The sequence below is a fragment of the Bombina bombina genome, chromosome 1 (genome assembly GCF_027579735.1).
Source record: "Bombina bombina isolate aBomBom1 chromosome 1, aBomBom1.pri, whole genome shotgun sequence".
In the NCBI taxonomy this organism is placed as follows: Eukaryota; Metazoa; Chordata; class Amphibia; order Anura; family Bombinatoridae; genus Bombina; species Bombina bombina.
The window spans coordinates 930448011-930463569 of NC_069499.1; the positions used below are offsets into that span (position 1 = coordinate 930448011).

The window sequence follows — 15559 nt, forward strand, 5'->3', positions numbered from 1 at the left end:
TAGGGTGATCTTCAAGGGGTTAGTGTTAGGTTTTATTAAGGGGGGATTGGGTGGGTTTTAGAGTAGGGTTGGGTGTGTGGGTGGTGCGTTTTAATGTTGGGGGGGTATTGTATTTTTTTTTACAGGTAATAGAGCTGATTACTTTGGGGCAATGCCCCTCAAAAGGTCCTTTTAAGGGCTATTTGTAATTTAGTATAGGGCAGGGCTTTTTATTATTTTGGGGGGCTTTTTTATTTTATTAGGGGGATTAGATTAGGTGTAATTAGTTTAAAAAACTTGTAATTATTTTATTATTTTCTGTAATTTAATGTTTGTTTTTTTTCGTACTTTAGATAATTTTTTTAAATTGTATTAAATTGTATTTAGTTTAGGTAATTAATTTTATTATAGTGTAGTGTTAGGTGTAATTGTAACTTAGGTAAGGATTTATTTTACAGGTAAATTTGTATTTATTTTAACTAGGTAGCTATTAAATCGTTAATAACTATTCTACCTAGTTAAAATAAATACAAAGTTGCCTGTAAAATAAAAATAAATCCTAAAATAACTACAATGTAACTATTAGTTATATTGTAGCTATGTTAGAGTTTATTTTATAGGTATTTAGTTTTAAATAGGAATAATGTAGTTAATGATACTAATTTTATTTAGATTTATTTAAATTATATTTAAGTTAGGGGGGTGTTAGGGTTAGGGTTAGACTGGTTTAGGGGTTAATAACTTTAATATAGTGTCGGCGACTTTGTGGGCGGCAGATTAGGGGTTAATAAGTGTAGGTAGGTTGCGGCGACATTGGGGGTGGCAGATTAGGGGTTAATAAATATAATGTAGGGTTCGGCAATGTTGGGGGCAGCAGATTAGGGGTTAATAAGTATAATGTAGGTGGCGGCGGTGTCCGGAGCGGCAGATTAGGGGTTAATTATGTTATGCAGGTGTCGGTGATGTAGGGGGCGGCAGATTAAGGGTTAATAAGTGTAAGATTAGGGGTGTTTAGACTCAGGGTTCATGTTAGGGTGTTAGGTGTAGACATAAAATGTGTTACCCCATAGGAATCAATGGGGCTGCGTTAGGAGCTTTACGCTGCTTTTTTGCAGGTGTTAGGTTTATTTTCAGCCGGCTCTGCCCCATTGATTCCTATGGGGAAATCGTGCACGAGCACGTTTTACCTGCTTACCGCTAACGTAAGCAGCGCTGGTATTGAGGTGATATGTGGAGCTAAATTTTGCTCTACGCTCACTTTTTTGCGGCTAACGCCGGGTTTCTAAAAACCCGTAATACCAGCGTTGTCTGTAGGTGAGCGGTGAGGGAAAACTGCGCGTTAGCACCGCACAGCCTTACCGACAAAACTCGTAATCTAGGCGATTTTTTTTAAAAACAAAAAACAAAATAAAGCATTCACAATTATGTATGTGTCCGTGTAGTGTGGTGTGCATGCATATGAGTGCGTGTTTGTGTGGTGTGTGTGTATGCTTGGTGTGCATGTATGTGTGGTGTGCGTAAATGCGTGGTGTGCGTGTATGCGTGGTGCGTGCATATGAGTGTGTATATGTGTGGTGTGTTTGTATGTGTGGTGTACGTGCATATTAGTGCGTGTATGTGTGGTGTGCATGCATATGAGTGTGTGTATGTGTGGTGTGAGTGTATGCGTGGTGTGCGTGCATATGAGTGTGTGTATGTGTGGTGTGAGTGTATGTGTGGTGTGCGTGCATATGAGTGTGTGTATGTGTGGTGTGAGTGTATGCGTGGTGTGCGTGCATATGAGTGTGTGTATGTGTGGTGTGAGTGTATGCGTGGTTTGTGTGCATATGAGTGTGTGTATGTGTGGTGTGAGTGTATGCGTAGTGTGCATGCATATGAGTGTGTGCATGTGTAGTGTGCGTGCATTTGAGTGTGTGTATGTGTGGTGTGCGTGCATATGAGTGTGTGTATGTGTGGTGTGCGTGCATATGAGTGTGTGTATGTGTGGTGTGCGTGCATTTGAGTGTGTGTATGTGTGGTGTGCGTGCATTTGAGTGTGTGTATGTGTGGTGTGTGTGCATATGAGAGTGTGTTGTATGTCTGTTGTGCGTGCATATGAGTGTGTATGTGTGGTGTGTTTGTATGTGTGGTGTGCGTGCATTTGAGTGTGTGTATGTGTGGTGTGCGTGCATGTGTGGTGTGCGTGCAAATGAGTGCCTGTATGTGTGGTGTGTTTGCATATGAGTGCGTGTATAAAAAAATAAATAAAGGGACAGGGAGGGATGTGGCAGCTATACTACAGAAAAGGGGTTTGGGGTGCCCTAACTAATGATTGAGAGGGGGGGGGGACACTTATGCTACAGAAAATAGAAAATAAAAAATAAAAGAAATAAAAAATAATAATAATAATAATAAAATGTCCTCAGTTTTTTTCACATTTTTTGTGAGGGGGGCTTCAGGATTTTGTGCCTACTCCTGAGATGTAAATCCGGACCTGATTGGAGGCTGCACATATATGCCTCTTGGCATTGGCTTAACAATGTGTTCATCTAGCTCCCAGTAGTACATTACTGCTCCTTCAACAAAGGATACCAAGAAAATAAAAAATATAAGAGGAGTAAATTGGAAATATCTAAATCATGAAAGAAATGTTTTGGGTTTCATGTCCCTTTAAATAACATTATTCAGCCCATTCACAAACACTACATACAATCAAAATTAAACAGTAGTTTTATAAATTGTATTTCTAATGCAATGCTAAATGCAAAGTTCCAAGTGCAATATCTAGACAGACTGCTGTACAAACTGACAGATAGGCAAGCTGATGGAACCTACCAGTAGATTAATAGCCAAATGATACACTGAGCTATGGAAAAACTAGTAGACTGTTGAAATCAATAGATGGATTGTTAAATCAAATGGCACTGAAAAACAATATAGACAGCGCAATGGATAATCTGACGGACAACCTCTCACACCTGTTTTGAGGACGAGCAGGTGAAGAGCATCATCCCGAACATAAGAGGCCGCAGCAATCTCGTGTGTTGGAATACGCAGGATCAGCTCCTCATTATCTCTCCAGGTCAGCAGGAGGCTCCGAGCAGACATACTGAGGATGCTGTCCTGTTCTGGAGTGCAGTGCAGAGGGAGCTCCTTTAGCTGCTGTAAACACAATAGGGGAGTCTTGGTGAGGGTCAGCCCCTGTATGTTGGACATTGATGTGTGAGATTTGCATTATGGATATGCCACTGTGATTGTTGGGAAAAGAAACATCTGCATATAAGGCTCTTATTTGTAATTGAGTTGTTTTTATGGGCATGTGATTCTTATAAACGTAGGGCAAAATTATACATTTTGCGGTATGGTGCGGTACGGCTATACCGCTGAAAATTTGGCCATTGCACGTGGAATGGCAGGTCTCCCATATTACAAGTTGCGGCGGTATAGCTATAACGCAAGCATTTTAGCCTGTAACGCAAAGATCCATTCCGCACTCAAAAAATGACGTTTCAGTGCGTGATTTTCCATACCACTGTATTACAGGTTGTTCGGTCAGGCTAATACACTAGCATTATAGCTTATACGGCTGTGATCCATACATATTAGTGTAGTTTTTATTTTGGGGGGGCTTTTTTGTTTTTATAGGGTTATTAAATTAGGTGTAATTTTTATTACTTTGGATAATTTCGTTTATTAATTTTTGTAATCTTAGAGTTTTTCATTTTTCGTAATTTTAGAGTTTTTATTTTTTTGTAATGTAATTTTTTTATTTTTAGCTAGTTTTATTGTTTTAAAATAGTAATGTTAGGTTACTTTATATTTTAAATTTAGTTTTTTTTTATTTCACAGGCAAGATTTTATTTATTTAAAGATAGTTATATTGTAAATTTAATTTAAAATTAGGGGGGTGTTAGGTTTAGGGGTTAATAGTTTAATTTAGTGTGTTGTGATGTCGGGGCGGCGGATTAGGGGTTAATAATTTTATTTAGTGTCAGCGATGTCGGGGAGCGGCGAATTAGGGGTTAATAACTTTAGTGTCGGCAATGTCAGGGAGCGGCAGATTAAGGGTGTTTAGACTAGGGGTTTATGTTAGGGTGTTAGGTTTTAACATAACTTTCTTTTCCCCATAGACATCAATGGGGTTGCGTTACGGCGATCTCCATTTCAGGATCGCAGGTGTTAGTTTTTTCCTAACACTTTCTCTCCATTGATGTCTATGGGGGAAAGTGTGCACGAGCACGTCAGGCCTTGGGTTTTGTGCGGTATGGAGCTTATCACACCATACCGCACAACAAAAGGTTTTTCAGTAACTTCTAATGGCAGCGCTATGGAAAGTGTGATACCGCTTTTTTTTCCTGTTATTTACGCACCCGGTATAGCACAAAACTTGTAATCTTGGTGTTAATTTTGGACAAAGATTTAAAGAAGGAACATTATTCTTTATAAGATACATGAAAGGTGGGAAGCCCTTACTCAGAAAACAGTGCCATATTGACATAAATATATTATTTCAATGGCAGAGCCTGATACAAGGGATGGGAAACTCAATTCAGATTTCTGGGGAATTCTAATATTGGGGTGGTCGTTATATAAAGTATTAACTTATTGTAGCACTTAGGTTGTCATTTGTTGCTGTGTCTAGTAGAGGGCTCCTCGTCTGATGGGGAGATAAGTCAAAGTTCTTACCCAAAATGGGGACTAGATAATTTACAGGATTGCATTGAAAAGTCTCAGTAGTGACAGATCTTATTACAGATCCAGGTGTAATGAGAGTGGAAGGGTCATATCCTGGAATGGAGAATCTGATAAATGGAATATTCCTTAACATACAGTTAGATTATGAGTTATGCTCGCTATAGGGAAAATAACAAACGCAATAAAAGTTGCATTATTTAACCCCCTATAGAGCAGCCATTACAAGTTTTCAAACAGCCGCCTTGTGCGTGCGATATGGCTGTGTTGAGCTCCATACCGCACACAATACAAGCGCTGTTTTGACGAACTTCCCCCATAGACATCAATAGGGGGCAAAAAAAGTCTAACACCTGCGATCGCAGAATGAAAAGCTCCGTAACGCAGCCCCATTGATGTCTATGGGGAAAAAAAACTAACGTTTAAACCTAACACCCTAACATAAACTCTGAGTCTAAACACCCCTAATCTGCCGCTCCCGACATCGCCGGCACCTACATAATGTTATTAACCCCTAATCTGCTGTCCCCAATATTGCCGCCACCTAAATAAAACGATTAACCCCTAATCTGCCGCTCCCGATATTGCCACCACTATACTAAAGTTATTAACCCCTATTCTGCCGCACCCCAACATTGCCCATACTATATTAAAGTTAATAACCCCTATTCCGCAGCTCCCCAACATCGCCCACACTATATTAAAGTTATTAACCCCTATCCCGCCACTCCCCGACATCGCCGCCACTTAATAAAGGTATTAACCCCTAAACCTCTGGCCTCCCACATCACTACCACTAAATAAACCTTTTAACCCCTAAACCGCCAGCCCCCCACATCACAACAACCTAAATTAAACTATATTAACCCCTAAACCTAACGTAACCCTAACCCTAAACGTAACCCTAAACCTAACACCCCCAAACTTTAACATAATTAAAATAGAGCTAAACTAAAAGTTACAATTATTAACTAAATAATTCCTATTTAAAACTAAATACATACTTACCTGTGAAATAATACCTAAGCTAGCTACTATATAACTAATAGTTATAATGTAGCTAGCTTTGGGTTTATTTTTATTTCACAGGTAAGTGTGTATTTATTTTAACTAGGTAGACTAGTTAGTAAATAATTATTAACTATTTACTAACTACCTAGCTAAAATAAATACAAACTTACCTGTGAAATAAAACCTAAGCTGCCTTACACTAAAACCTAACATTAAAAAAAATAAAAAAACACCCTAAAGTTAACAGCTCTTTTGCTACAAAACAAAACAAACACCCCCTAACAGTATACAACCCCCCACCCCCCAAACCCACAAAATAAAAATAAAGTAAAACCTAATCTACCCATTGCCCTGAAAAGGGCATTTGAATGGGCATTGCACTTAAAAGGACATTTAGCAATTTTGCTGCCCAAACCCTAATCTAAAAAAAAACCCACCCAAAAAACCCTTAAAAAAAACTAACACTAACCCCTGACGATCCACTTACAGTTTTTGAAGTCCCGCTTGAACGATCTTCATCCAGGCGGCGAGAAGTCTTCATCCAGGTGGCCTCTTCTATCTTCATTCAGGCGGTGAAGTCCTCATCCAAGCGGCGAGAAGTCTTCATCCAGACAGCCTCTTCTATCTTAATTAAAAATTCATGAAAAATTCGAATCAGCCAATAGAATGAGAGCTGCTTAAATCCTGTTGGCTGATTTGAACAGCCAATAGGATTTTAGCAGCTCTAATTCCTATTGGCTGATTCAAAATTTTCAGCCAATAGGAATGCAAGGGACGCAATCTTGAATCGCGTACCTTGCATTGAAGATTCAGTGTACGGCAGCGACCGCATGAAGAGGATGCTCCGTGCCGGATGTCTTCAGGATTGACCCGCTTCACGCCACCAGGATCAAGATAGAAGATGTCGCCTGGATGAAGATAGAAGAGGCCGTCTGGATGAGGACTTTGCCGTCTGGATGAAGATAGAAGAGGCCACCTGGATGAAGACTTCTCGCCGCCTGGATGAAGATCGTTCAAGCGGGACTTCAAAAACTATAAGTGGATCGTCAAGGGTTAGTGTTAGGTTTTTTTTAAGGGTTTTTTGGTTGTTTTTTTTTAGATTAGGGTTTGGGCAGCAAAAGAGCTAAATGCCCTTTTAAGGGCAATGCCCATACAAATGCCCTTTTCAGGGAAATGGGTAGATTAGGTTTTTTTTAGAATTAGGTTTATTATTTTAGGGGGTTGGTTGGGTGGTGGGTTTTACCTTTGGGGGGTCTTTGTATTTTTTTTTCAGGGAAAAGAGCTGATATTTTTAGGGCAATGCCCCACAAAAGGCCCTTTTAAGGGCTAATGCTAGTTTATTGTAGGCTAGGTTTTTTTTTATTTTGGGTGGGCTTTTTTATTTTGATAGGGCTCTTAGATTAGGTGTAATTCTTTTTTATTTTGGATAATTTCGTTTGTTATTTTTCATAATTTAGTGTTTGTTATTTTTTGTAATTAGATAATGTTGTAATTTTTAGAGTAGTGTTAAGATTTTTTTAATGTGTAGTTTAGTTTTATTTAATTGGTAGTAAGTTTAATTTTAATTTAATAATTATATTAGCTTAATTGTTAGTTTAAACTTATTTATTTTAATTTGACAGGTAAGTTTTAATGTAATTTAAATTAGGGAAATTGTAATTTTAATCTAAAGTTAGGGGGCGTTAAGTTTATGGATTACTAGTTTAATTTAGTTTATTGCGATGTGGGGGGCTTTCGGTTTGGGGATTAATAGTTTACTTCAGTATATTTCGTTGTGGGGGGCTTACGGTTTAGGGGTTAATAGGTTTATAATAGTGGCGGCGGTGTAGGGCTTAATAACTTTAGTATAGTGGGGGCGATGTGGGTGGACGGCAGATTAGGGGTTAATAATATTTAAATATTGTTTGCGATGTGGGAGGGTGGCGGTTTAGGGGTTAATAACTTTATTATAGTGGTGACTATGTCGGGGAGCAGCGGAATAGGGGTTAATAATTTTTTTTGTGGTGGCGATGTCGGGAGCGGCAGATTAGGGGTTAATAACTTAAATATAGTATTTGTGATGTGGGAGGGCCTCGGTTTAGGGGTTAATAGGTAGTTTATGGGTGTTTAGTGTACTTTGTAGCAGTTTAGTGATAAGATTTATGTAACAGATTTGTAGTGTAAAACTCATAACTACTGATTTTAGATTGCGGAACGGATCTTAGTATAGGCTGGAACGCAGTTTTTTAGCCTCACCGCAAAACTCGTAATGGCTGCGTTATGGAAGTCCCATGAAAAAACTTAATTTTTACGTGTGTAGGACTGATGTTGCGGTACAGGCCAAAAGGTTTGCGGTACAGCTATACCGACAAGACTTGTAATGGCTGCGTTGCTGTTTCAACTCTGAAATGGACATCTTTTCAGCGTTAAAACACAAACGCAAAACTCGTAATCTAGGTGATAGATAGGTAAACAGCGCCTGATAAGTGGAGTATCTTAACTTATATAGGCATACATCATGAATAAGCAGTGATTAGCCTCAACTGGGTACTCTTTACTGTGAATGTGATATTGGATTAATGGAGGCATACCATGTATGGTAGCATATTAATAGTGCAAGGGGCATTTATTCTGAATTAGGGTATCTGATTACTGTAGAGTTTGGTTAGTGTGCTGGGCTTACCCTGGCTTTATCAAGAAGCTGCAGTATTTCATCACGACTTGATGGATTGAGAGAGGACACCACCCAGCTCAGGTGACCTAAGAACTGCGAAGAAAATGGATATAAATATTTTTTGCTAATTACTCACTCATTTTAAATAAAAATTGGAGTAAAAAAAAAGTAAACTATTGTGATAATTATAGGGAACTTCCCATAAATATATGTCATTATATTTTTCTTATAATTATGTACTAATGATGGTATCTTTTTTAAAGGGACGTGTAAAAAAAACATTAAAGTCACATTTTTCTCATAAATCCATACTGTATGTCAGCAATTACGATTTACTTGCTGATATAAAGCAAAGTTTCATTAGAAAAATAATGATTAAGCACTACAATGACAGCAGATTGTCAGAAAATGTGAGTGGATTGTTAAAGGGACATTATACACTCATTTTTTTCTTTGCATAAATGTTTTGTAGATGATCTATTTATAAAGCCCATAAAGTTTTTTTTCTTTTTTTTTAAATTTATAGTTTTGCTTATTTTTAAATAATATTGCTCTGATTTTCAGACTCCTAACCAAGCCCCAAAGTTTTATGTGAATAACGTCAGCTACCTTCTCCAGCTTGCTCCTGTTTGTGTAAAGGGTCTTTTCATATGCAAAAGAAGGGGGAGGGGGGAGTGTCTTATTTCCCACTTGCAGTGGGCTTTCCAGCTACCTTTTCAACAGAGCTAAACTGAGAGCTTCTAAGTAAGTTTTTAAACAGTTTTATACTGGATTTTTATATCAGTATCTGTGCATCCTATTCTTTATAGTAGAGTCTATTACATGCAGTTATATGAAAATGAGTGTATACTGTCCCTTTAAGTTTGTCACCTCTTATCACTTACACTCTAGACATATATCTCTTACCTTTACTTCCTTCTCAACATAATCATGCAATAGGATTTGAGGGTCTAATAAATAGTCAGGGGGCATTACAGGTACAGAGTGTAGAGGGCGCCTGTAACTTGTGCCCCTGACTGCTGTGCGCCGAGCAGATTTTGGGAACACTAAACGTTTAATAGGAGAAACCAAGGCCTAGAAAGGTAAAAAACAGAAAATATCTAAGGCAGGAAATAAGGAAACAAAAGATTAAAGTGATGCACACATCAAGAATAGTTGGTATAAATTAGATTTCAATTTTACATAAAAAAAAAGCATATGCTTCACATATATAGATTAGTGGATATACATTTATTTAAACATGCAAACACTGGAATTTCAACCTTTTTAGTTAATTTCTTACTTGTGCTAGTAAGTTTAACTGTGCTGTTTTATATTCATATGTTTAATTTTACCTAGATGGGGTGAATATTTTCTATTGCAAACATTTGTAGTCAAATCTGTCAATAGCTTATGGTCAACAAGGAATTATTGCAATAAAATGTTCAACCGCACCTATATATATATATACATTTGTTCATAGTGATAAGTAACTAGTTTACAAGCACAGCTAACAACACTGTTCTGGGATGGGGGGTTCTTAATGTATATAACCCTAAACATACTTCTTTAGAACAATGGTAATGTAATCTCCTATATAAACACTGTGTCACAAATCACCATATCAGATCTACAAATAATTCTACCAGACACAAAAAAAAAAACTTATAACTAATAGAAAGGCAGGAATGACAGCAGGGAGTCAATGAAGGCAAAGCACAACTATGTTGTATAAACGTATGGGCAGTATTCACGTCAGGTCTACAGCAGAACTAGCAACCAAACGTCAGCCTTAATTTCACAGTGGTCATATAAAGATTGTAAATTCTATCCTCCCAAAAGCACAAGGTAAACTCAGAGAATAGCCATAAAACCACTATGAAATAGACAAGGAATAGAACCAGAATACAGTAAGATAAATACATCTTTCTATTTATCAAATAAACACACTTGGATCTATCACTATATATATATATATATATATATATATATATATATGTATATATATGTATTCATGTTTATTTATGCATTTATATGTGTATATATGTTGGAAAACTGGCACGGACAGGGTTGCCACAAACCTTCAATTTGTAAAAAGAGCAATATCTGTGAAGCTCAATAAAGTAAAAAGAGGTATCCCTATATATATATTGCAAGTACAAAACATACACATAAAAGAAACACTTACCTATGTACAGGCATAAACTTACACACATATCACATACAGTACAAATATATACACTCTCACATGTACTTACACACATATCACATACAGTACAAATATATACACTCTCACATGTACTTACACACATATCACATACAGTACAAATATATACACTCTCACATGTACTTACACACACATCACATACAGTACAAATATATACACTCTCACATATACTTACACACATATCACATACAGTACAAATATATACACTCTCACATGTACTTACACACACATCACATACAGTACAAATATATACACTCTCACATGTACTTACACACATATCACATACAGTACAAATATATACACTCTCACGTGTACTTACACACATATCACATACAGTACAAATATATACACTCTCACGTGTACTTACACACATATCACATACAGTACAAATATATACACTCTCACATGTACTTACACACATATCACATACAGTACAAATATATACACTCTCACATGTACTTACACACACCATCACATACAGTACAAATATATACACTCTCACATGTACTTACACACACATCACATACAGTACAAATATATACACTCTCACATGTACTTACACACACATCACATACAGTACAAATATATACACTCTCACATGTACTTACACACACATCACATACAGTACAAATATATACACTCACATGTACTTACACACACATCACATACAGTACAAATATATACACTCACATGTACTTACACACATATCACATACAGTACAAATATATACACTCTCACATGTACTTACACACATATCACATACAGTACAAATATATACACTCTCACATGTACTTACACACATATCACATACAGTACAAATATATACACTCTCACATGTACTTACACACATATCACATACAGTACAAATATATACACTCTCACATGTACTTACACACATATCACATACAGTACAAATATATACACTCTCACATGTACTTACACACATATCACATACAGTACAAATATATTCACTCACATGTACTTACACACATATCACATACAGTACAAATATATACACTCACATGTACTTACACACATATCACATACAGTACAAATATATACACTCTCACATGTACTTACACACACATCACATACAGTACAAATATATACACTCTCACATGTACTTACACACACATCACATACAGTACAAATATATACACTCTCACATGTACTTACACACATATCACATACAGTACAAATATATACACTCACATGTACTTACACACATATCACATACAGTACAAATATATACACTCTCACATGTACTTACACACATATCACATACAGTACAAATATATACACTCTCACATGTACTTACACACATATCACATACAGTACAAATATATACACTCTCACATGTACTTACACACATATCACATACAGTACAAATATATACACTCTCACATGTACTTACACACATATCACATACAGTACAAATATATACACTCTCACATGTACTTACACACATATCACATACAGTACAACTATATACACTCTCACATGTACTTACACACACATCACATACAGTACAAATATATACACTCTCACATATACTTACACACATATCACATACAGTACAAATATATACACTCTCACATGTACTTACACACATATCACATACAGTACAAATATATACACTCTCACATGTACTTACACACACATCACATACAGTACAAATATATACACTCTCACATGTACTTACACACATATCACATACAGTACAAATATATACACTCTCACATGTACTTACACACATATCACATACAGTACAAATATATACACTCTCACATGTACTTACACACATATCACATACAGTACAAATATATACACTCTCACATGTACTTACACACACATCACATACAGTACAAATATATACACTCTCACATGTACTTACACACATATCACATACAGTACAAATATATACACTCTCACATGTACTTACACACATATCACATACAGTACAAATATATACACTCTCACATGTACTTACACACATATCACATACAGTACAAATATATACACTCTCACATGTACTTACACACATATCACATACAGTACAAATATATACACTCTCACATGTACTTACACACATATCACATACAGTACAAATATATACACTCTCACATGTACTTACACACACATCACATACAGTACAAATATATACACTCTCACATATACTTACACACATATCACATACAGTACAAATATATACACTCTCACATGTACTTACACACATATCACATACAGTACAAATATATACACTCTCACATGTACTTACACACATATCACATACAGTACAAATATATACACTCTCACATGTACTTACACACATATCACATACAGTACAAATATATACACTCTCACATGTACTTACACACATATCACATACAGTACAAATATATACACTCTCACATGTACTTACACACACATCACATACAGTACAAATATATACACTCTCACATATACTTACACACATATCACATACAGTACAAATATATACACTCTCACATGTACTTACACACACCATCACATACAGTACAAATATATACACTCACATGTACTTACACACATATCACATACAGTACAAATATATACACTCTCACATGTACTTACACACATATCACATACAGTACAAATATATACACTCTCACATATACTTACACACACATCACATACAGTACAAATATATACACTCTCACATATACTTACACACATATCACATACAGTACAAATATATACACTCTCACATGTACTTACACACACCATCACATACAGTACAAATATATACACTCACATGTACTTACACACATATCACATACAGTACAAATATATACACTCACATGTACTTACACACATATCACATACAGTACAAATATATACACTCTCACATGTACTTACACACATATCACATACAGTACAAATATATACACTCTCACATGTACTTACACACATATCACATACAGTACAAATATATACACTCTCACATGTACTTACACACATATCACATACAGTACAAATATATACACTCTCACATGTACTTACACACATATCACATACAGTACAAATATATACACTCTCACATGTACTTACACACATATCACATACAGTACAAATATATACACTCTCACATGTACTTACACACATATCACATACAGTACAAATATATACACTCTCACATGTACTTACACACATATCACATACAGTACAAATATATACACTCTCACATGTACTTACACACATATCACATACAGTACAAATATATACACTCTCACATGTACTTACACACATATCACATACAGTACAAATATATACACTCTCACATGTACTTACACACATATCACATACAGTACAAATATATACACTCTCACATGTACTTACACACACATCACATACAGTACAAATATATACACTCTCACATGTACTTACACACATATCACATACAGTACAAATATATTTAAACATAGCCTGCTGTGCACCTTCTTTCCCTTTTTTGGCTGCTGATCCATTCTGCTCAGTAATGTACGTTTCGCGGTTTGTATCTTTTTTTCCTCCCCTTCTCTTTTCTTCTTTGCTCTTGGTCTCCTCTCTTGTATTTCATGCAATAAATGCATAAATAACTCTTTGCCTTCTTCCTTCTCGCAATCCCATATTGTTGTCTTAAAGCAATAATACTTTAGGTAGACAAGATAACTGGATTTATTAAGTTATTGCACTCTGATAAATCTGCTTCTACACTTTGTCAGGGATGTTATTCTAACCTTTTTTACATGCAGCATTTTGTTTCCATTTTCTTTTTGTAGTTTCTCTTTTTTCTGTAGTCCCAGTATGTCTAATATTAAGTATATACAGCCATCTCTCTCTCTTTTTCCTAGTCTCTTTTGCCCCTCTTATTCTCCTATTCTCCCTAGTTTACACTCCCACCTCTTCCTCTGTTTCCTTCATATCCTTTGTTATTTTCATGCAAAGGAAACTCCACCAGCTCAGGGCAGGAACCAGCCACTGACCCAAATGATAAGTAACCTGGGGGGGGGGGGGGGCAGAGCACAGTGACAAATGGGGCTGTGTATGTAGTGTCAGATTACTGTGCATGAGATAGCATGTACTTCTGCAGACAGTGACATAAAAGGTACATGTGTATTATCAATAGCAGATACAGCTAGGCACAATGATAGGCTTCAGCTTTCCATGATATTACATAGTAACATAGTAGATGAGGTTGAAAGAAGACAGAAGTCCATCAAGTTCAACCTATACAGATCCTAACTGATTTACAATAAAAGCTCCAATTAAGCTTAATTTAATACCATTAAAAGGTGACCCATTTAACACAAACATATCCCTGAATTCTGTTTCTAGCCAGAAATGTATCAAAGTAATGTTTCAATTTATCTAAGATATTGGCATTCATTACCTCCTTAGGCAATGAGTTACACAATTAGATTCTTCTTACAGTGAAAAAATCATTTATGTTGCTGTAGATTAAATCTCATTCCCTCCAGCCTTAAATTGTGACCTCATGTCGCTAACAATTTCCTTGAAATAAACAGAGTTTCCACCCTCTCTATATATGGGCCTTGAATATATTTAAATAAAGTAATCATGACACCTCTCAAGCGCCTTTTTTCTATAGAAAACAGAACCAGTTTGGATAGCCTCTCCTCGTAGTTTAAATGTTCCATTCCTCTTAATAGTTTTGTAGCCCTTCTCTGAACTTTTTCTTACTTTGAAGTGTCTTTTTTTTTTACTCTATACTCAAGGTGAGGTTTTACCAGGGATATATGGTGACAGAATTATGCTTTCCTCCCTTGCATCAATGCCTCTTTCAAGACATAGGGGGCGATTTATCAAAGTAATCCGCCCGCAATTGCGCCCAAAACTATGCATACGATCATATCTCCATATTTATATAAGCATTCTGCGCCTATAATTGCGCGAATCTGAAAGAAACTTCTTTGCACTCCGCTTGCATTTACCTAGGCGCACGGGCACGCTCCCGAGTGTACCAATATACATTAGTAATAGGCGTAATTTCACAGCCC

General features: G+C 36.3%; 1 protein-coding gene across 1 annotated transcript in view; it reads right to left on the reverse strand.

Moving 5' to 3' along the window:
• The window catches only part of CCM2L (CCM2 like scaffold protein), a 141868-nt gene extending 127361 nt beyond the window's left edge, over positions 1–14507 (reverse strand). Inside the window, exons 1-5 of the mRNA XM_053699420.1 lie at positions 14279–14507; positions 13997–14176; positions 9221–9388; positions 8324–8407; positions 2937–3120 (exon numbers count right to left, since the gene is read on the reverse strand). Coding sequence (XP_053555395.1) covers positions 2937–3120; positions 8324–8407; positions 9221–9388; positions 13997–14176; positions 14279–14296 — 634 coding nt within the window. The 5' untranslated portion in view covers positions 14297–14507. The remainder of the gene's footprint in view (positions 1–2936; positions 3121–8323; positions 8408–9220; positions 9389–13996; positions 14177–14278) is intronic.
• Between the last annotated feature and the right edge of the window lie 1052 nt (positions 14508–15559).